General features: G+C 39.5%; 1 protein-coding gene across 8 annotated transcripts in view; it reads left to right on the top strand.

The window, feature by feature from the left end:
- The first annotated feature begins 223 nt into the window (after nucleotides 1-223).
- Nucleotides 224-23,730, top strand: part of SPTAN1 (spectrin alpha, non-erythrocytic 1) — a 63,501-nt gene continuing 39,994 nt past the window's right edge. For 3 of the 8 annotated variants that reach the window (XM_043984039.1, XM_043984037.1, XM_043984036.1), the window contains exons 1-9: nucleotides 276-380; nucleotides 3,326-3,376; nucleotides 10,818-11,057; nucleotides 13,658-13,783; nucleotides 17,209-17,349; nucleotides 17,671-17,817; nucleotides 21,773-21,906; nucleotides 22,124-22,268; nucleotides 22,353-22,507. In XM_043984039.1, the coding sequence (XP_043839974.1) occupies nucleotides 3,344-3,376; nucleotides 10,818-11,057; nucleotides 13,658-13,783; nucleotides 17,209-17,349; nucleotides 17,671-17,817; nucleotides 21,773-21,906; nucleotides 22,124-22,268; nucleotides 22,353-22,507 (1,121 nt within the window). In that variant the 5' untranslated portion in view covers nucleotides 276-380; nucleotides 3,326-3,343. Of the gene's footprint in view, nucleotides 381-3,325; nucleotides 3,377-10,817; nucleotides 11,058-13,657; nucleotides 13,784-17,208; nucleotides 17,350-17,670; nucleotides 17,818-21,772; nucleotides 21,907-22,123; nucleotides 22,269-22,352; nucleotides 22,508-23,730 lie in introns of all 8 variants that reach the window. The other 5 variants (XM_043984042.1, XM_043984041.1, XM_043984040.1 and 2 more) reach the window with 3 other exon arrangements.

Below are 23,730 nucleotides of genomic sequence, written 5' to 3'. Positions count from 1 at the left end.
CCCCACCCGCTGGCGTCTTCCTTTCTCGTTCTACTCCCACGCAGTTTGCTCTGCAATCCCCACCCCCCTTCGGCTCCTTCCGGAACTTCTCGGTCCTTTCCGCCCCATCCAGCTGGGGCGAGGCCCCAAAGCCCCGCCCCTCACCCCCTCCTCCCCACCCCTCCCTGCGTGATTTCTCCTCTTCGCCGCTCCTGACTAGTCCTCCCTCCCTCCTGCGCGCTGCGGTCGGGAGCGCGCCTGGGCTGCTATAAAAGGGTCAGGGGAGCGCGCGCTGCTTCCACTGGCCGCTGCGGAAACGAAGGGAGTAGAGCTGAGCCGAGCCGAGCCTTTTATCCCTTCCTCTGTCCCCCGCGAACCCCACTACCCCCGCCCCAGAACCGGTGAGAGGCAGTGGGGTGCCCCTCACCCTCCCGGGGCAGGCGAGGGTGGCTTCCTCTTCTGCCTCGGATCCTGGTGGGGAACCTGGAAAGCCCTGGGAAGGGGGGGCGGAGGTGGAGGTGAGGGTGGAGGTGGAGGGGAGTACACCCAAGGGGGGTTTTTATTTGCGGGGGAAGGCGATGCGGGGAACAGAAGGGAGGCTGGGAAGAGGGGAGAAAGGGTCCCCGGGAGGGCTCGAGGCGTTGGGCTCTCGGGAAGGGGCGGGGCGGCGACGGGAGGAAACGGACAGGTGAGCTCGGGCGGGGGCGGCCGCGGCGAGCCAGCCTGTCCTCTCCGGATCGCCGGGCCCGCGCTCGGCCCCGCCCGCGTCCGCGCCCCCGCATCCTCGCCTCGAGGGGGCCGGGGGCTGGAGCCGGCTTTGTGGCGTGTGGGAGAGCGCGGCGGATCCGCCCAGGGCAGACGGAGGCAGGAATGTCATTGAGAGGATCGCCAGGGCAGCTGGTTCCATCCTCCCCGCCGCCCCGGCTCGGCCCGGCCCAGCCCGCTCCGGCCTCCGCCCCAGCCCACCCACCGCTCTGCCTTCTCTTTGCCCCGGTTGCTGGGCTTCAGAGTCTGGGTCTGTGAGGCATCCCGGCCCCGCCCTCTCTCACCCTGACCAAGGTCAGGGGCGGCTTAGATCCCCTTTGAGGTAGACACGGGGAGTGGAGGGGGTTCGGTTAGGAAGCCCCCTTTACCGAATCTCCACCCTGTGAAAGGCAGAGTTTTTGTGCTGGATATAAAGACCAGTCAGCCCTTTGACTGAGGGGAGATCTGGGAGGATGTCTTTATAGCCTCAAGATAAATCCCATACCATAAATCCCATGATATCTCTGCACCCCCCCCCTTTTTTGTCCTTGTCCATTTCACATGAAAGATCTGAGAAAGACTATTTCTATCTTTCTAGCCCTTACCAGACCTCAGGAACCATTTTCTATAATTCCACTAAACATGCCCTTTTTTCCAGCTCAGCTGTGGTTTATTTGTCCGTCAAGTTGGTATCATGCAACACGTAAAATTGTGAAACCATTCAAATAAAACCTTAATAGGTTAGGAAAGTTTTTTTCCCCTGTACTTAGAATCTATAAGATAATTACTTATTTGCCTTTTTGTATGTTTCTGTTTAGAAAAAATTCACCATAGGCATTATTTTCAAAGACGTTGCCTTTAAAGGTCTCTCTCTGACTCAAGAATGTAAATTGCTTTTTTTTTTTTAATCTGTTCCTGCAGTTTAAAAGCTATATATGTAAGTTACTGGGCAGACTGGGAAAGCTGGGATGAGGTGAATCAACTTGGAAAATGGATGTTTATATAATGAATCCTGAAATATTTGTGTTGTGCTCTTTGTTTTAGCTGTATCAAGTTATATTGGAAAAGCCCAAACTCGGGCCTTTTGAGGGAGAATAGCATTCCAGTGACAACGTGTAACAATATTTTAGTGATATATTGAAAAAAAATTGTCTTAAGTATGGAATACAGACTTAAATATATCACCATATATTGTGGGTGGGGAGAAGAGAGTACAGAAAAAGGGGGAGGGAATCTTTTTTTTTATTTATACAGGAAGAAAGTGAGGCAGATTTTAAGAGTAACACTGTAGTTGCTGAGGTATGTAAAAGTCGCTGAATTAGGGCAACTAATTCTGTCTTATGAATTTATTTATTTTTGAAATTTTTAGCATAAGTTGTCCATTTTGCAAGGTCAGATTGAGGCCAATCAGGGAAAAGACTGCTGCAGTCAACTGCAGGAAATTAATTCTTTTTTTGGTAAGTGGATCAATAATTAGCAAAGGGACACTTAAACTGTGTTAGATGTTATCCAGGGACCTACAGGAAAAGAATTGGAGGATGTTATGGACAGATGTAAAATAGTTCCTATTGGGTGGTTTGGTTGTGTGGGTTTTTTTGACCTAATAGAAAAAAATTTACTTATTCTTAAGGTTTAACATCTTCCTATCAGGCTGTCTGACAAGTCATTTTAAGTAATAGATAACTGTTTTGCTCAAAATGGCTTTATTACATTTTGTTTCTTTGGAATAAGCCCCATGAAAGGGAGGGGCATAGTGCAGATACTGGGAGTTGGATAACTGGGAGAGGTCCAGCACAATCCTCCCATTGCTGAACTTGTGTCAAGGGCAATAGGCGTCCAATCTGCCTGCCTACCCGACTGACTCTGTAATCAATCCTTTCTGAGCTATGCAAGGATTTTGCTAGGTATGCATTCACAACTGCAAGGGTCCATCTGCAGCAGTTAGCCATGTACAGTAGCTTGGAATGCAGTGCCTTGATGGCAAATTCAGAGTAAGAGAATGCAAAAGTAAAAAAGCTCCTACGGCCAGTTGTTTGAGTAGACTCATTCAGTAGAGCAGCTGTTGCCTTGAATTGTCACTTCTCTTTCATGTTTTTTGTTTATTCCCTTTGGAACAATGTTTTTGTTTATTTTTAAACAGGAAATGATATTTGGGCGAGGAAGCTCAGACTTCATCTAGGTGCAGTTCAGTGGTTTGGGTTATGGTAGTGTATGGAAATAAATTATGTTTTTCGCTATCTGTTTTTTTTGTTCAGGATGTTTTAAATAATCAGAATGAAACACTCTACAGAACATAGGAAAGGGAGTTCCTTAAGGAACCATATTCAGAATTATTGCCTATAGTTTCAAAGTAAATCAGCCACACCTTTATTTTAAAAAATAAATAAAAGAACTGCAATCTGGTAGAATAATGCTTACTTAAAAAATAGCATTGTGGTAAATGACATGCTACATTAATTCCTTGAAGCATGAAGAAGGAAAGAAAAGAATTCTGAAAATGGAATTTACCTTACCCATATGGTTTTTATATATCTCTTTATTTTACCCTTGTTCAGTTTGCCTTTAGCAGTGTATTATCTTGCTCTTCCCCCGCCCCCTTTAGACTCTGCATTCTTCCATCATGTTGTCATCGTTCCGTAAGCGCAGAGTCCAGGTATTTGACATGAAGCATGCAAGAAATGTGTTGCTTTTTCTGGTTTGCCTGTTTTGCAGTGATGGTACAATATTGATGTCAGAGAGGATTGTGATCCAGAGAAGGGAACAGGGGGTAGGAATTTGATTTGCATGGACCTTTCTGTTACACAAACAAGTTGAGGGTGTTTGGGTGGGTGGGGGTGAGATTGAAGAGTGAAGGGAAAAGGTGTGTGTCGTGTGATCCTAGGATTCTTAGTGGCTTCTCTTTAAGATTTCTAAATCTTAAGTATTTTTCCTCCTCTTCTGACGCATGAACGTATTATCTCATCACTGGACCAGAGTTTGCATGTGTCATGGATTTGGATTTTTTCTTTTTTGATCATTGCTTGGCTTTTAGGAACCAAGGGATAAAACAGGATGTTAATGTTTGGAAAAGAATTTGAACCACAATTCACTTAGTAAAAGTGATATTTTGGTTCTCATTGCCATATGTTCACAACTTGGGTTTGTTTCCTGTCTCCACTAGCTTTTATTTTTATTGTAACCTTGTCCCTAGAATAATAGAAATTTTTAATTTTATCTTTAAAAAATACCAAAAATGGCTAATGACCAATTTATTTTAAACATTTCAGAGCATTTGTTGGATAGAATTCATGTCCCATAAAGAGAAATATCAAAGCTGAGAGATAATTGTGTGCAGTGTAAAGAGCCCTCAATTTGGAATCAGGGCCAGCATTCATGTTCTCTCTCCTCTGCCACCTAATATATGTATAATCTTGAGCTAGTTACTTAATCCCTGCAAGCCTATTTCCTTGTTTGTAAAATGAGGGGGTTGGACTAGATCACCAAATCTGTGATTCTGTGGTTTTGTGATTATAGGCAATAAATCCAAGGTGCAGGCCTTTTTTTTTTTTTTAATCGACCCTATTTAACTCTTTAAATGGGGTTTTTTAAAGATGGACTCCATTATAGAACATTTTCCTTTATGAATTACAGTAAAGATAATATTGTGCTTAAGTACTTATCTGAATGTTACAGGTTAAAAGGTAAGTGGTATGATGGTATTCGAGAAACATTCAGGAATTAGATCATCAAAAAAACATATTCTATTTGGATTTTGATGCAATGCAGTCTGAACAATTTGCTTTTTCAAAGCTAAAACGCTGCTGATTTCTGCTGATGTCTAGTTAAATTGAAAACTAATGTAACATTTTATGGGTACTAACTAATAATCTATATATTTATTACTTTTGCTGGGGAACATTAAAATATAGTTAACAGACTACTATTTATTCGCCAAAGCCATGGTAAACTGCATTGTCTTTTTAAAATATCTGAGGTCTGACTAAGCAGAAAAGCAAAACTGTTGAATGATAGTGCTAACTCATTTCTTTGGTTTAATGCAAAGATTTTCCCCATGGAACAGGTTTACTTGTTCATCCTGTTAATGAGTAAAGACAGATTTGTTCCGGAAAACCCCTCCCTAGCTACATTTTGATTTTGTTTTTAACAAGTTGGTGAAGTGGTATTCTAAATTTCCAGCAAAATAAATGAAATGAGTGGAATTGGAGATGCATCTCTTTAAAAAACAACAACTACTATACATTGCTTTTTCTGGAAGCCTTAATTTATATAGTGATTGCTTTGAATTCTTTTCAAACTTTTGTGCTACTCCTTTCTGAAAGGATGGTGATCCAAGATTTTCCTTTTGTAGAAACTTCTGACCATCTTCATTACAAATTTTTCCACTCATGAGAGACCTAGAAAGAAGCTGTAATTGCTGGCTCACTGCAGATACCAAGTCTGCAATGCCCCAAATCTTTGACCTTTGGGTTGAATGTGTTGCTTAACAGTCTTTTCTACCTTGGAAACGTCCCTTAGCCTCACTAAGGATTTAACTTGTACGTTTTAAAGTCTATTTAGGGCACTGATTCAGAATCTACAAATGCTAAATAATGTCAAACCATCCTCTAGCAAGAAATCTAGAAAATGCAAGCCTATTATTCAGTTGATGATGTATTTAAGCTTTAAGGTAGGTTTGAAAAATTGATCTGGGACTTCTTAGGTGTTAAGTTCCACATTTTTGGACCCTACTCTTCCTAGAATTGAAGTAGTGCTCTAGAAATGCTGACAGTCTTAATTTTTTATGTATCACTGTTGGTGGCATGGTTGTAATTCCTCTTTAACCCCCTGAGATCAAGCTGCTTTCTTTGCTGAAAGATTGCTGACATCATGACTGTTGCATTGCAGTATTTATAAATAGCCCCCATTGAATGGCGTCATTATTTTTTAGCATCACTCTTCAAAACCCATCTGCAAAAAGCTGATTTTTTTTAAAATTCCACTATTTTAAAAAGTGTCTTTACAAATGCTTTAAAAATAAATACATATTTTTTTATTATCAGGCCAGCTTCATTCACTGTTAAATGCCCCCTCTTATTCAGACAGTGGTTTTTTTGTTTAATCAGTTTACAAGCTGATTTGAGATAAGTAGTTTGATTTATATTTGTAAGTCTAAAAAAATTATCTCATTTGAGATTTTTTAGGAAGTTAGTGTTCAGAACTTGAAAAAAGATAAAGTTCTGGGTTTTTAAAAAAACATTTTGTTTTGCAAGAAAGAATATCTTTAGCTCCTTGTTTTTAAAGTCTTCATGAATAAAATTGATTTACCTTTAGGACTGGTGTGGAACTTTGTCTTCAGCTTGACCTTAACAGTCCACTATATATTGATAGGAGAGACCCTGGGACAGATTCCTTAGAATTCTGCAGCTTGTCAGAGTGAGGGTTGTTTGTAAATAGAGTCCAAAAATGCAGTGTTATCTCATGTTGTTGTATGAGGTAACGCCATAGGATGATAATGGTATTTGGTAATTCAGCAAATTCTTAAGGTAGTTGGGTTTTTTCCTACTTGTGTACTTTTAGGGACTATTCCAATGAGAATGGGGCAATGAGAATAGGTTGAAAATAGCTGCTAATCTGGAGAGTTCCATTTTAGATTGGGGGCTTTTAGTAATTCTACAAATGAAAACACTGAATGCAGACCTCATTCTGCAGCATGGATGACTTTTCAGCCTCCAAGCTCCCTAGTGGCTGCTGACTGCTGATTGCGTCTTGGGTTTTGGCAGAACCCAGGCCTGCTGATGTCAGCTGATCTGTGGGGGAAAGAACAGTCCATTATCACCCGACCAAAGTACTTGGTATACAATTGACTGGCTCTACTTCACTAGGGCTACAAAGAGGTCCTTTTAGGTTGATAACTTCAGCCACAAGCCTCTGGATGGTCTAACCTCATTGGTATATTGAGACCAGTGAGCTAGGGGGTACTGGAAAACCTTCAGAAGACAAACATATTGTAATGGTGGGTTGTTTTTTTCCATCACAAAGGGCTTTTTACTGAATATGATTTCTTGGAGGTTTCCATAGCACTCAATGATTTCTTGGAGGTTTCCATAGCAGCTGAAGGATTTTGGAATAGAAATGGAGATTGTGATATGAAGAGACAGGGCTAAATAACACAGTAATGATTCCCTAGGATTTAAGATGTCTTTCAGAAATTCCAGAGGCTATATCATATTTGTACTTGACATTCTTTGCTATAGAGGAGTTGACGGGAACTCTTTAAAATTTTGTATTTATGAAAGCAAAATGGATAAACTGTTTCCTCCTTTCTTAAGGAGGGTTACTTAACCTATTTCTGTGTCTTATCTATTCACTAGGAAATGTAAGTAACATAAAAACATAGTGGTTGGTATGGTCCAGTGCAGGAATTCTCAACCATTCAACCATGATTTGGTTTGCCCAGCTATCTCAGGCAGTGTCTCAATTCTTAACTGCAACATTCATTTTAATTAAAGTGTAGATAAATGCCATATAGCTCACAGTGGAGGACACAGACACAGTAGGAGTTTATTAACTCTTAAAAAAAAAAACTGTTAGCAATCCCTTGTCAAGTAAGCAAAGCAATGGCTCAGGATATAGAATACTTGGGATCAATTTCTAGGTTTACTGTTGAATTCATGATAACACTGAATAGATCACTTTGCTTTTGTGTACCTGTTTCTTGAGCTGTAAGAATGAAAACACTCTACAGGTCTTATTTCCCCAGTAATGACTTGAGGATTAATGAAGTTATTAATTTCATTAATAACATCATGAAGTAAGGAATGAAGAACTAATAGAAAATACAGGGGGTAGAGGTGGTGATAGTGATATGGGATGGAATTTGGGGTAAAATTGATCACGGGTCTTCCCAAAAGAATTACAAGACTCAGTGACTCAGTTTCCCAAGTTTTATTGCAATACTGTGGGTGACCACAAGGAGAGAACCAGAATAGTGGAAGGGTATCTCTCGAATAGTGAAAGGAAAGATATGAATAAATTGATTTATCAGTCTCATTATAATAATCTCCTCCTTAGGGAGGTACAGGGGAGGGCCTATCCTATTTTGGAGTTCCTGGGGTCCTAAGCCAACCCCCAAGGCGGGTACCTTTTTCTGTGGAGGTGTGTTTTGGGGGTTTATACTTCATAAGGTGAATCTGGGGATAAATTTGGCGTTTTCTGTGCATGTCTCTTTCTGTTTCCCATGGCTAGTTTCAAAACATCTTCATTTATCATTTATTTCTAGTCTAAATTTCTGTAGCCTGTCATTTAGTCTAAGGCCTCTCTGTTCCCGTTATGGGTACTGATTTATGTGGGTAAGAGAACTTAGCTTCCTGACTTGTAAGTTATCCATTAACTGGGGTCTGAGTCCCTCTGAGAGCTCATATCTGAATTAGAGTTTGGGTCTTAGGTTTTTCTATTAACCCCTTTTTACCTCCCACATCAATAGTGCTATCAGCAAGATTTTTACTTTTTAATTTTATTTCACCAAAATAGTCTTGAGTAAAAGGAATATTTTTATTAAAATACCTTTACATTAGAAAAGATTCATCTCCTGGCTGGTATGTTTTCACAAGAGCTATTTTTTTTTTCATTGCAAGGCACTTTTTTTTTTAAGAGAAACACTTCAGAAACTAGAAAAGAAAGTACTACTTTTTCTTTTTTTAATTTTTTTCCTGTTTTTCTAGAAACAGTTTTACCATTGTCCTTATGACAATGTAAGAAGTTCTGTCATAATTTTTATTTTCCTGTGGCATATTTCAGTTACAGTGAAAAGAGTAACAAATTTTCTCAAAACGTTGCCCTATGGTAGATCCAAGATTACCTTGGACTGAACTCTTTAAATGTGATTCAGACTTGCTTAATGAAGTTGATGCTCAGCTATGTTTCTCTAGTTAATATTTCCGGCTTTGTCTTTTTTTTTTTCTGGCTTTGTCTTTTAAGTGATGATTTCAGCATGTTTCTAGATGAAACACCAGTTTTTTCAATTTGAAAAATGAAGTTGTAGAGGGATTATTAAACCCTTACTTCATCCTTTGTAAATACACTCTTGCAATCCAGTTTTAAGCTCAGGGCTCAACCAAAAAGCTGCTGCTTTCTTCCATTATAATCTGTCTTCTCTGGATATTATGAGAAAGAGAAGTCATAATGTGACTGACATCACTTCATGTATTTCCTATAAAATAATCTTAGTGTGCTTCAGTTGAAAACACACTGACCATACCTAGACCTCTCCTCAGCAGTGGTGCAATTTTACAGGAAATTCTGCTAGTCATAATTGTTAGATGTAAATATGTATGACCTTAAAAAAACCAAAGAGTAATCTGAGCTTCATTGTTAGGCCTTTCAAAATGGTCTCTTCTCTTTATCGACTTTTAATCCCAAAGCTAGACAGAGGTGCAAATTTCTCACAAATGACCACATTCCCAAAGCAAATAATACCAGAAGATATACTTTATTCAATTCTTTAACCATTTCCTGAGTAACAAATATTGAATCTTTTACAGATTTGTAGATGTTACCTTTCTTGCCCATTTCATTTGTCTATTGTTATCAGTCATTTAAGAAATCAGAATGGCCCTTTGAATTGATTATTAAAGTTTCTAGGATTCCTCCTGACCACACCCACACTAACTTGTCCAAACCAGAAGATCCTGTTACTGCCTCTTTGGCATTTAAATTTCAGTGAAGTTACCCAGTCAACAAGCATTTCTAGACTGTTTGAAATTAGGTGCCACAGAATTCTGCCTTCTTGGTTTGCCAACTTTTGACCAACTGACTTTCCCAGCCAGTGAGCTAAAGGGATTTGAAATAGAAGCTAAGCTTACTCCCTTTTCCCCTGCCATTTTTCTAGGAGGACAAGTAGGGACTATGTGAGGCAAACCTAGAGGTTATTTATTACCTTAACTTATGCGTGTAAGTTTTGTAACCACAGTTATTTAGATATGCTTTGTTTTAGATTTCTTTCCATTTTGCTTAACTTGATTTAATCTGTCACCTATCTCATTTCTTTGGTCTCAGGTCATGGTGTGACTGAGAGAAGCCAGCCAATAAATAATGTTTGGTTTTCATATTTAACTTAATTGATGTTGAGCATTGATATAGTCACTTTTCATCTTCATTGAAAATCTATGTGGACAGCTAAGTGGCACAGTGGATAAAACACTGGCCCTGGATTCAAGAGGACCTGAATTCAAATTCAGCCTTAGACACTTGACACTTACTAGCTGTGTGGCCCTGGGCAAGTCACTTAACCCTCATTGCCCTGCAAAAAAAAACCAAACCTAACAAACATAAAAGAAAATCTAAATGAGGTTGAGAAACAGGGATGAAAGAGAAAATAACTGACTTTAAAAGTTGGCAGGCAGTGGAAAAGTCTAATTCACTCGACTTTCCCCATAAGGAAATGGAAAGAATACATGAGAGCTTTTTGAATGAATTTGGCAATAACTCTAGGTTACTATAGATAGGACCAGACAGCCTTTGAATTCTCAAAAGGCCTTTTAGGATTCTGCATCACAAACTGTAGGCCAGCTTTTCTCCCAGCTTTGTTCTTCATTTGAATTTCCCTCTGCTACGTTGGTTAGTCATTTTAGGGATACATGGAGATATGTACAGGTTTTAGAAATTAAAAGGTAAGCAGTCCAAATCTGAACTTCTTTGTTGGGCTTTAGGAAGTAATCTCCCTTTCTTATCTCCCCTTGTATGATCTGTTCTTCTAGAAAGTGGCTTTCCTTTAGATATGTTGGGAATGGGGAAGTCACATAGCAAGAGTGGATAAAAAGTTGGCAAAACCTGGGTTCAAGCCTGACTTCTGATAGGTGACTGACTGGATGACCATCGGCAAGGCACTTAACCTTTCAGAGCCCCAGGCATTTTAGTAGAACTAAGTTGCAGTAAAGATAAAGACCTACACTGGTAAAGGAAATTCCTTACCCAGTATCCCCCATTCTTATCTCCTCCATTCCCCAACCCCATGAAATCTTGGACTTGGTCAAAGGAAAAAAAAAAGAAGTTGGGAATATTCTTGCTGATCCTCTTCTGTTTAAGCATATCATAATGTAGAGCACTTTGCTTTTCAGAAAATGGACCCAAGTGGGGTCAAAGTGCTGGAAACAGCTGAAGATATTCAGGAAAGGAGACAGCAGGTTCTAGACAGATACCACCGCTTTAAGGAACTGTCAACCCTTAGGCGTCAGAAGCTTGAGGATTCTTATCGGTTCCAATTTTTCCAGCGTGATGCTGAAGAGTTGGAAAAATGGATCCAGGAGAAGCTACAGATTGCATCAGATGAGAATTACAAGGACCCAACCAATCTGCAGGTAGGTCTCAGCCCTCTGAAATGCCTGCCTAAATTCTTGAAATTTTTGGTTTATAACGTAAGGTGAAAGATTTTTATTTAAAAAAAGGTGATTCCAAGAAGAATTAGGCTATGAGAGCTCAATTTTTAGTGAATATTGTCAATGTAAATTTATAGCAAACATATTTTACTCTATTAATTTTGTATAACTTATTTTAAAATGTTCCAAATATGAAGTAGGTGGTGCAGAATTGAGCTATAAAAGAGCCCAATTTTCAGGAAATACATATATTTGTGGGGGTGTGGGAAGGAAAGTGAAACAGGCAAATGGAGTTGTGGTTTTTTGTTTTTTGAAGTGACTGGTGTATGGTCATACAACTAGTAAATATCTAGGGCCAGAATTGTGCACTCAGATCTTCCCTACTCCATGCTCAGCTCTCTATCCCCTGTATAACCTATTTAGTACTTGGAATAATTTAAAATAAATTATACAAAATGATTGTAACAAAATATATTTACTATGAATTTATATGAAACTTTGGTCTAATAGTAGGGCTGACTCTAGAACTTTTTCTTTAAAATCTTTTAAGTAGGCAGACAATCTGTCTTGAATGATCTGTAAGCATCTTCTTACATTCATTAATCTCTTACAGTATTAATTCTGAAAACATGATTTGTTGCTGATGATGATATACAAAGAATACGTGGAGAACTCTGATCAGGGGATTCCCTCAGCTAGTGCAGATCAGAACTCACTTGTGATTTACTATATATAAATACTAATTAGAGGTGCCTAAAGAACAGAAAGAGTAAGTAACAGGTCCAGAGTCCTGCAGCTGGCTAAGTGTCAAAGGTGTTATTGGATCCAAGTCTTGCTGACTCCCAAGTCCAACACTCCATCCATCACTATTCCATACTACTTCTGGACAGTGTAGAATATTTAATAGATACCAGATGTTTCATCAATGGCTTATCAATTATTTCTGTTCATTCTGGAGTATAATTTCTATGGTTTCAAGTAAAAGTTTTGTGTATAATAGATGGGGTTTGGATCCTTTTGTCCTGCCAAAGAATGCTATGAATTAAAAAGATTTGCCTAGAACTGCCTTAGATAGAATAATAGTTTATGAAAATAGGAACAAGGATATTAAAGAGTTGAATCCATGCAGGATTGTAGAGCCTTGCACCTGTAGCAAGTCGGTGTCCAAAAGCCTGTGAAGAGGAAAGATTTTTATGTTGTAAACCTGTACGTGAAGCAAAGTGATGGCATTATTAGACATGACTAGCTGATTTATATTTGTTGTACCTCCCTCCTCGCCCTACATATGTGCTTAGCTCTTACTATGACTATAAAATAAGATGATTTTGCACCTTCATCAAATCCATTCTTGGAGGTGTGGTTGGCATTGGTGTTGGAGCTGCCAGAGTCTTTCCCTTGGAAGCCTCCCAGCCCCAACATGAATGCAGTCAGAGTACCTTGCACATAAGCCAAGGAGTTTCCCCAGTTATAGATCCTGGCATCATAAAACTTGGTAGCCTGTAATCACATTTTTGTTAAGAGAATGATAAAGATAAAGATAGCCATTATCAATATAAATAAAAGAGGTTGGAGGGTTGGGAGGGAAGGTGGACCTCACTTGTATAGGAAACCCCTTCTACCAATGAAGATTTGCAACTGTTCTTAAAGGAAGGCTCCATGACGTAGTAGGTTAGATGATTGGCCTTGGAGTCAGACTCAAAATTGTAAGGGGGGAATATTCTAGCTAAACTATCTAAAATCTAACGAGTGGTTGCCAATAAATTATAAGCTTTAGCAAGAGTATTTAAATGTTTAAGTATTTATTAAAGAGCATTAGGATCAGAGAGAAAGGTAAAAATCTAACTATTTCTAAGAGACCCTATCATCTGACCCACCATGGCAAGGTCAGGAACCAGAAAGAGACAGAACCCCTCCACCAGTGTCCGCTTCCTACTTGGTGTCCTCCTCCCAGAAATGGTAGGCTCCTCAAGTTGATTGGCTGGTAGCCTTGATAGACAGACAGTACCCACGAGCAAACGCTAAGGACCTTGACCACATGGCTTGCCCTCAGAGGCCTTCTCCTCATGGAGGAGCTTTGCTACAGTAAGTCTCCAGCAGGTGGCATCATTTCAATCATTACAAAATCTAGGTCCTGCCTGTGATACATGCTGGTTGACTCATGTGACATGAGATGGGTTCACTTAATTTGTCAGTGTCTCAAGCAACTCTAAAGCAAAATATTCTCATAGAAGTGAAAGCTGTTAAAAACATTAGCAATAAATATATATTAATATGGTAGTTTTCATGCTTCATTTTAAAATACTTTATTGAATTTTTCTATTTTTTATATATATAAACACATATATATGTGTGTGTGTACGCATATATATACACATATATTTTTTCCTTTACAATACACTTGTTATTCATAGATAAAATGTATTTTGAACTGTTGTGGTATTTGAGCCAAGTAGTGGGAAAAGGAGGGACAACATTGGTAATGGGTAAGATGTTGGACAGGGCTGGGAGAAGAGGCTTAGGAAGAAAGCTGTGTTGAGCTAAGTGGTTGCCTCCTACCTCTTTTCTTCTTGTTCTCCCAACAGGGGAAGCTTCAGAAACATCAGGCCTTTGAAGCTGAAGTGCAGGCCAATTCAGGTGCCATCGTGAAGCTGGATGAGACTGGCAACCTAATGATCTCAGAAGGGCATTTTGCATCTGAAACTATAAGAGTAAGTATGAGTAGTCCTTGCAGTGACTTTTAGCTGGGACTAGGAAGAATTTGATAAAGGCCATGATTGCTTGGCGAACTTAATAGATTGTTTTTAGTTTTCTCAAACCTTCTAAAGGAATTTATTGAGTCCTTATAAGAGATAAGCATATCAGTGACAAATTTACATGAGGATTGACATAATGATAAACAGGATTAATCAGTGATACCAACAGAAATCTGCCAAACGTTGGCCACTTCTTCATTTTGGGTTTACCCTGGGGAATGTTGTTGGCCTGAAAAAAAAATCAGAAAAGTAGTCACAACAAATAGTCTGAAACACACTTGTTGTCCAGCCCAGTATGACTAGATTCAACATTTGCATAGAATGGGGTATGGTAATAACTGATCTTTGGTTCTTTTATTTTGCACATTTCCAATGCCTTGAAGTTGGGGGAAATAATTTTCTGTTCTTTTTGGGGGGGGGGGGCAATGAGGGTTAAGTGACTTGCCCAGGGTCACACAGCTAGTGTTAAGTGTCTGAGGCAGGATTTGAACTCAGGTCCTCCTGAATCCAAGGCCGGTGCTTTATCCACTGCACCACCTAGCTGCCCAGGAAATAATTTTCTGTAGGATAAGACTTGTGTGCTGCTTTCTTCAGTGTGCTTTTTATTCATTTTGACTTTTCAGGGTAACTTTAACTTTTCTTGGGGGATTGACCAATGCTTTTCTATATTCTATAAAACTTTTCCTCAGGACTTAGACTTCAGTAGATTGTCTTACTACCAAGTGTGAGGAGGCATCTTCTGTACCCTAGTATATATAATATTCTTTACATTTACAAGCCTCTAATAACTTTTTTTACTTGTCAATTTTTTAATTTGTCAGTTTTTCCCTTGACCTGCTATAATAAGCAATCTTGTAATGAATACATGCAACCATCATGGTAGAAACCAAACATTCATTACTTTTATTAGTAATAGAAGAAATGCTAGTAACAAATGCACTTCTTCTTTACAAAGTGTCTGTTTCTCCAATCCTATAACAACCCTCTGAGAAATCAAAAGAAAATTCCTTTCAATTAAGGAAAAATTTGTGTTAGCCCATATTTCCTCTTAGAGTGGTATACAGATAATGAGATAAGTGAAATCAACATTGTTCATTACTTCCTGGTATAAATTGTTAACCTCAAATGGAGCTTCTTTTATAAATGTCAGTAGTGTTAAATTCCTGTGTTACTCATTTAAAAAGTAAGAATAGGAGCAGCTAGGTGGTGCAGTGGATAGAGCACGGGCCCTGGATTCAGGAGTACCTGAGTTCAAATCTGGCCTCAGACACTTGACACTTACTAGCTGTGTGACCCTTGGCAAGTCACTTAACCCCAAATGCCTCACTAAAAAACAAACAAACAAAAAAAAAAAAAAGGTAAGACTAGCTCAAACAAATAACTTCTGTAGCATCATTTAGGAAATCAGTTGATATTGAAATTCAAACATCCTAAAGTCACCTCAGGACTCCTGCCAAATCCAAACTAGGTCATCAAAATATTATTCTAGTTCTCTCTCTTAATCTGTATTAAATATACTTTTGTTTTTCCCCCCTTGTTTTTAACCCATTTTGATTGCTAATGCCTGTTAGCTTTCCTTTTTTCCACCTTTTTTTTTTTAACCTCTGCTACTCCTTTGAAAAAGATTGCTATTTACATCAAATTTCTATTGAGAAATCCGTCTGACTCAAGACCAGGATTTTCCCTCCAGCTAGTCAACCTTCACTACATTTCTCAAGTGTTACATAGTAGTGTTGGAGTCCTTGTTCAGACTAGTAAACCTTGCCACCATACCCACCCACAATCTTATAATAATAATAATAGCCTTGTGAAACTGGTGTCTAACCTACACAATTCAGAATATCAGACTAATCAGGAAAGAAAAGACTGTTCTTGAATTAGTAGCTTGTTTTGTATCAGATTTTTAATCAATACTATGGAAATTAAATTTGCTATGGATAAGGATTTCATTTTGAAGTAAAATTTTTTCTGAGATGTCTAGTCTTTTATGACATTTTAAATTTGGGCTTGTTCCCTCCCTAGTCTTTACCTTAGTGTGTTCTCAGTTCCCTCTGCTTCTCAGAAACCAGTAATTCATTATTGTGCTTTTAGCAAACAAAATCTGCAAAAGGTCATCACTGACTTGGGGTTGGATGGGTGAATGAAGGCTTGTCTGTGTGCTGTATTGTGGGTAACGTGTCTATTACTGGTGCAGACTTTCACACCTTACCGGACTGCGTGTCGTCCTATAGTCACAGCCACCCACATCGGGTCCCACATACGAGTAGGTGGAATGTTTACAGTGCCATGCGTGCTATTTCTTTCTGCTCCTTGGACATGCCACTGTCTTCCTCCTTCCTTGACTTAGTTGCAGTGTTAATGAGCAGTTCTGGGAGTGAGTTTCATGGGAACTTTTTCTCTCCCTTATTGCTTTCTCCTTTCAGACTAAATATCCACAGCCGTCTCCTGAGAATCCTCCTATGCTGAATGTCCATTAGCCTCAGTAACTTGACTTTCAAGTTACAGTTTTCATGGGAGTGGAATTGTCAATAGGGGGTGGGATTCATACCTCTTTCTTTTGTGTTTAGTTTCTTTGCTTTTGTTGGTGTTATGGAGAAACTTCCAGCATCTTGGGTAGGCACAACTGTATGAAGCAGTTTATCCCAAATCTGAATGTAGTTTTGGCCTGCCTCTTTGCAAGCCAGCATAAGATTCTTAATTTGGCCAGGTTCAAACCAGGGAAACTCAATGATGCTGGGAACATTGTTTATGATATATTTACTTCTACTTTGGAAAAAGAGCATGTGACCTATGGTTGTCATTTGTAGGATGTCTAAATTAAGTCAGATCTGATCAAGGTTTTCTCCTGATAATCTTTTCAACACAAGCTCCCAAACTTACTCTGGCAAGAAGCCATTTTTGCCATCTGGTTAAATTTCAGAAACTCTTCTTTTTCAGTCTTTATGCTTATTTCAGTTTCCATTAAGTCCCATAACTAAAATTTTTTTAACATCTATGATATCCACAGATACTTACTCACTTATTGACCGTGCCTCCCCTACCCCTTGATTGGGAATTCTTCCCTTTAGATGATTTCCATTGGCTTGGCAAATCCAATTTGAGAAATTCTACCTTAAACCAGAGTAAATATGCCTGTGAAGACTTGAGTCCAAAAAAAAAATGAATAAATGAATGAATGAATAAAAGCTTGTCACATCAAACTAGCTTTTAGTGCCCAGTCATTTCTCCTCATTGTCCCTGCTCATATTTTCTTGCTGCTATAATGCCCTTTCAACTTAGTAGTTATCTAAAAGGAAGATTTTGCTGCGAAGCCTTGTGATGTTTCAGACTCTACTTGTAACCCTTTCCAAGAGCTGTAAGACTGGTTTTTTGTTCCATAGGCCCGTTTGATGGAGCTACACCGACAGTGGGAGCTACTCCTGGAGAAGATGCGGGAGAAGGGAGTAAAATTACTGCAAGCACAGAAGTTGGTACAGTATTTACGAGAGTGTGAAGATGTGATGGACTGGATCACTGACAAGGTGGGTAGGTCTGGGCAAAGACAGCCTGCCCCATCTTCCTTGCCAGATTCTGGGGCTGTAAAGGAAAGCCCAACAATAGATACTCTCGGAATGGGATTTTGTGATGGAGATGATGATTAGGATTGCCATGCCTCTAGACTGTAGGGGGGTCCACAGCAAAAATGAGGGTAACCGGACTTTTGGAGTGAAATGATACTAATGGCTTTGTTCTGCTCTCAGGGATGATATAAACATATGTATCCCCATATCTAGGTCTTCATAAAGAAGGATATTTTTTGTGCATTGGTGGCTAACTATGGTTCTGGTTTGGTTACTGGACAGGAAGCAATTGTTACTTCAGAGGAGCTTGGTCAGGACCTGGAACATGTGGAAGTTTTACAGAAGAAATTTGAAGAATTTCAGACAGATATGGCTGCTCATGAGGAAAGAGTAAATGAAGTAAACCAGTTTGCTGCCAAACTTATCCAGGTAAACAGCAAAAAAATCCTGTATTCTAGAACATCATGGATACCAACTTCTTCTGGGGTATTCGAAAGGAGATAAAAAATGGCAATTTGGGTTTTGTTTATAATCTTTGAATGGCTCACATTTCCAAAAATAGAACTAGTGACTGACTTGTATTCAATCTATTGGTTTGTCAGTTTGACAGGTCCCTGTTATTTTCCTGACAATGTTTGCTTTCCTATTTAAGCTACCTATACTGGTCACCTTGGGCAAAAAAGGCAGAGTCCATTTGAGCATTCTTACCTCCACCCAATATGGGGTGTGGCTTAATCAAGCTTCATTTGAAGCTCTGCCCCAAAGGGTTTCTCAGGGGAGGGTGTGGTGGGGAGAGCTTTCTTAGAAAGGATTGGCAGGCTTCCATCAAGCCTGATTATTCTTTGCCTCTACTGTGATTAGAAGTCTTCCCAAGTCCCTAGGCTATTCTGGTTTAGGGAAAGCACTGTAATGAATAGGTGAATGAAAAGGAGCCTTACTAAATGGGAGAGGGAGGACTAAACTCCACCCCACTGTTTTTATAGTGTAAAAACATCCTTCCCATGTCTGTTTCCTTCTAAAGAGTTCAAAGCAAAATGTGGTAGCACACCTCATAGAATAAAAATTTAGCTTGCTTACCTAAAATGAAATAAATGTGTGTAAAAGTTCTACACAGGGGGCAGCTAGGTGGCGCAGTGGATAAAGCATCGGCCCTGGATTCAGGAGGATCTGAGTTCAAATCCAGTCTCAGACACTTGACACTTACTAGCTGTGTGACCATGGGCAAGTCACTTAACCCCAATTGCCTCACCAAAAAAAACCCCAAAAAACAAACAAACAAAAAAAAAGGTCTACACAGACTTTTTTCTACAGTTAACAAAAATCCACCCCTTTCCCTCTTTCCTCTACCATTGAGAATGAAAGCAAAACAAAAAAACAAAACCCTTTTTAGAAATATGTATAGTTGGGGGCAGCTAGGTGGTACAGTGGATAGAGCACCAGCCCTGGAATTCAGGAGTACCTGAGTTCAAATCCAACCTCAGACACTTAACAATTACTAGCTGTGTGACCCTAGGCAAGTCACTTAACCCCAATTGCCTCACCAAAAAAACAAAAAGTCAATCAAGGGGCAGCTAGATGGCACTGTGGATAGAGCACCGGCCCTGGAGTCAGGAGTACCTGAGTTCAAATCCGGCCTCAGACACAACACTTACTAGCTGTGTGACCTTGGGCAAGTCATTTAACCCCAATTGCCTCACTAAAAAAAAAGTCGATCAATAAAAATATATGAATAATCAAACAAAACAAATCTATGCATTCACTGTGTTCAAAAGTATATATCTCATTCTGCACTGAGTCTCTTTCAGGTGGGGAGGGGGGCATAGCATATTTCATCATTAATCCTCTGCAATTGTGGTTGGTCATTACACTGATCAGAGTACCTACCTAACTCTTTTGTAGTTGTTTGTTTTTACCATACTGTTATCATTGTACAAATTGTTCTCTTGGTTCTGTTCATTCTGTATCAGTTCATACAAGTCATCCCATGTTTCTCTAAAACCATCCCCCTTCATCATTTTTTGGAGCACAATAGTATTCCATCACATCTACATGCCATAACTTGTTCAGCTATTCCTTACGAAGTAATTTCAATTTTAAATGCTCTTTACTGAAAACATATTCTTGGATTCTCTGGACCTAGTTATGTTAAATGAAATAAATTGGCTTTCATTTTACCAGTGAAATATGACCTTCCCATGTGGCACAAAATACTGTAAAAGATGTGTTATCTTGTATATCCTTAAGAAACTTTTAAATCAAGAGCAGATTGGTTGCTTTGGATATTTAAGTGTGCAGGCTAAGTTACTGGATAAGCCCATAAACAGTTCACAAGCACAGCACTTGAGAACGAATGAATTTCTGAATTTGGAATTTGGAAATACAAATATTAAGTTGTTGAATGGAAGGAGTAAATTAGATAGCATTTATGAGTGTAGGTTAAGCCAATGGACAAAATTTTTTTTGTCTGATGAAATATAAACTATCTTCTTTTTAAAAATTCTCCTTTCACAGCCAAATTCCTAGACAAAATTCCACTCTAACTCACTTCTCATCTTACTCCTCAACCCTTTGCATTCTGGTTTGTGACCTCATCACTCAGCTGAAAATGTGAAAAAATGCTCGTCAAAGTTACCAATGACCTCTTTTATCGGCAAATCCAGTGTCTTCTTAGTTCTCAACATTCTTGGTTTCTGCAGCATTTGGCACTGTCGATCATCCCATCTTCCTGGATATATTCTGCTCTCCTCCCTAGGTTTTCTTTCTTTCTTTTTTCTTTTTTTTTTTTTTTCGGTGGGACAATGAGGGTTAAGTGACTTGCTTAGGGTCACACAGCTAGTAAGTGTCAAGTGTCTGAGGCCAGATTTGAACTCAGGTACTCCTGACTCCAGGACCAGTGATTTATCCACTGCACTATCTAGCTGCCTAATTTTTATTTATCTATTTATTTGCGGGGGGAATGGGGGTTAAGTGACTTGCCCAGAGTTACACAGCTAGTAAGTGTCAAGTGTTTGAGGTTGGATTTGAACTCAGGTTCTCCTGAATACAGGGCCAATGCTTTATCTACTGTGCCACCTAGCTGCCCCCTCCCTAGGTTTTCTTGACACTGCTCTTTCCTGGTTCTCCTGTTGTTATTTGGCTGTGCTGCATCATCTCCTGTGTGCCCTGGCATGTCTTGTGTTAAAGCTCTGTCCTAGATCCTCTTCTTTCTCCTTTGATCTCATCACCTCCTATAGGTTCACCTGCCATCTCTATACAGGTGATTTCCAAATGTGTATACATTTGACTGTAGTCTGTCTTATGACTTCCAACAACAACTGCCCACTCACCTGTAAGCATCTCAAACTCTTTATGTCCAAAATAGAACTCATTATCTTTGTACCAAACCTCTCTTCCTGATTTCCCTATTTCTGAAGAGGGTACCAGCATCCTTCCAGTCACCGAAATTCACAATTTTAAAGTTATCCTCAACCTTCCTCTCTCCCACACCTTCCATATCTAATCATCTACCAAGTCTTGTTGAGTATACTTCAGCATCTCTTAGATTTGTCTCCTTTGCTCTACCCACCCATAGGTCAGGCACTTATCACATCTTATCTAGAGTATTAGAATGGCCTTTGAATTCATCTCTTTATATCTGTTCTTTCCATCTTCAGCTAGCTTCCTAATAATGTGACCTGGTCAAAGAGGCTCCATTGGCTGCAGATTTCCTCTAGAGTAAAATCCTCTTCAGCCTGCCTCCAGTGTACCTTTTCAGGCTTATTGCATATAACTGTCATTGTGCACTCCACATTCTGTCCACATTATCCTGCTACCTCTCCTCCATTCAGAACACTCTACTGCCCATCCCTAGGCCTGCACCCAGAACACATTCACCACTCACCCAGGATCCCTAGTTCCCTTCAGGCCTCAGCTCTCAAGTGCTACCTCTGATTGAAGGTCTTAACCTGATCCCCTTAGTAACTAGTTTCTTCCCTCACTCCCATTTATATTTACTTCATTTCTGTTTTGTCTTTACTTATCCATGTTTGTATTATTTATTCCCAGTATAATGTGAGGCCTTTGAGGTCAGAAATTGTTTAAATTTTATCTTTGCATCACAGTCACCTAGCAGTACTTGGCAAATAGGAGGTGCTTAGAAAATGCCGGTTGAATTCATTCCCTCCAAGGTCATTGATCTTAATTACCAAAGAAGTAATTGAGGTTTATGTAAGCAGTTAATTTCAAACTATATAGTAAATTGTCATGAAATACATATATCTTAACATGAAATTATCTTTAATCTTTAAAGAGATGCCATTATAACCCCAAGTTGGCTTTCTATAACTGAAAGAGCCAGAAGTTATTTTCCATTCATGTCCTCTTTATTCCATCTTATTTCTTTTAGGAGCAACATCCTGAAGAAGACCTGATCAAGACCAAGCAGGATGAAGTGAATGCGGCCTGGCAGCGACTAAAGGGTTTGGCCCTCCAAAGACAGGGGAAGCTCTTTGGAGCAGCTGAAGTTCAGCGTTTTAACAGGTACAGGCCCCAGAGAGCCTTCTGAGAGAGAGACAGACAGACAGGCAGACAGGCATCTTAACAAACAGCAGAACAGATGAGACACAGGCCTATCTATGTAATACAAGAGAAAGACTTCGTATGCTTGGAGATATTACCAGTCATACAAAAATACTAGGGCTCCTGCTCCTTGATGTGCCTAAATTCTTGTGCATGAACTGTTGTGTGTATCTTTTAGGGATGTAGATGAAACTATAAGCTGGATTAAGGAGAAGGAGCAATTAATGGCCTCTGATGATTTTGGCCGAGACTTGGCCAGTGTACAGGCCTTACTCCGGAAACATGAGGGACTAGAAAGAGATCTTGCCGCCCTAGAAGACAAGGTGGGTTTGATAGAAAACTGATGCATTCATTCAGGTAAACAGAAGTCTAGAGAATAGTACTTACTTGGAGTTAATGGCTTGTAGGTCAAAGCTTTGTGTGCTGAGGCAGACCGTCTGCAGCAATCCCACCCTCTGAGTGCTACTCAGATCCAAGTGAAACGAGAGGAGTTGATTACAAATTGGGAGCAGATCCGTACCCTGGCAGCTGAAAGACATGCACGCCTCAATGATTCTTACAGGTAGGGAGAACATATTTTACATCACTTATATTTCTCCCTGTATCCCTCCCCTTCTCTCATCACAAAGAACCATTATAACAAATAATTCTTCTTAAAAGAAAATGGAGGGGGCAGCTAGGTGGCACAGTGGATAAAGCAAAGCACCAGCCCTGGATGCAGAAGGACCTGAGTTCAAATCTGGCTTCAGACACTTGACACTTACTAGCTGTGTGACCCTGAGCAAGTTGCTTAACCCCAGTTGCCTCACACATACACACACACACACACACACACACAGTCATTAAATCTAAAGGTAGGGGAATCCCTATTATTTATTTATTTTTATTTCCTTTCCTTTACTGCCCCAAAAAGAAAAAAAGAAAAGGGAGGAAGAAATTCAGAGAAACCAGTGAACACAGAGGGGGAAAAAATCTGACTTGATATGTAATGTTATACACCTGTGGACTTTGAACTCTGTAAAAGAGTAAAGGCCATGTCATCTATTTCTTCTGTGAGGCTAAACTTTTGCTTTGTAATTTTGCAACATTCAATATCAGTTGGTTATGGTTATTCTTCACATATTTACATGTAGGTAGTCATTTTGTATATTGTTTTCCTGGCTCTGTTTACTTCACTTTATATCAGTTCATTTAAGTCTTTCCTTGCTTACATATTCATTGTGGTTATTATTTGACGGTACAGTAATAATACTCCATTATACTCATGGGCCACAATTTACTTATCCATTTCCTGTTCAATAGACATCTATTTTGTTTCCAATTCTTTGCTACCACAGAAGTGCTGTTTGATATTTTGGTGTTTGTTGGGGTCTTTTGTCAGTGATTAGTAACTCCCTTGAGGCAGATACCTCTCGATAGAATCTGAGTCAAAGGACATGGACATTTTGGTCATTAGACTCACCTAATTCTAGATTGTTTTCCAGAGTGGTTGAAAACTAGTGCACAGGTCCACCAACAGTACATTAGTGTGTTTGTGTTCACACAGCCCTTTTAACACTGGATATTTTCATCTTTTGTCACCTTTTCCAACAATCCAGGAAAATGGTAAAACTTAAGGATTGGCTTGATTTGCATTGAAATTATCATTTTGTGTGTGTGTGTTTGTTTTTTAGTGAGGCAATTGGGGTTAAGTGACTTGCCCAGGGTCACACAGTCAGTAAGTGTTAAGTGTCTGAGGTCGGACTTGAACTCAGGTACTCCTGACTCCAGGGCCAGTGCTCTATC

The sequence above is a fragment of the Dromiciops gliroides genome, chromosome 2, assembly GCF_019393635.1.
Source record: "Dromiciops gliroides isolate mDroGli1 chromosome 2, mDroGli1.pri, whole genome shotgun sequence".
NCBI lineage: Eukaryota > Metazoa > Chordata > Mammalia > Microbiotheria > Microbiotheriidae > Dromiciops > Dromiciops gliroides.
Note: the sequence above shows the minus strand (reverse complement) of the source record. Positions and strands in the feature narration are given on the sequence as shown.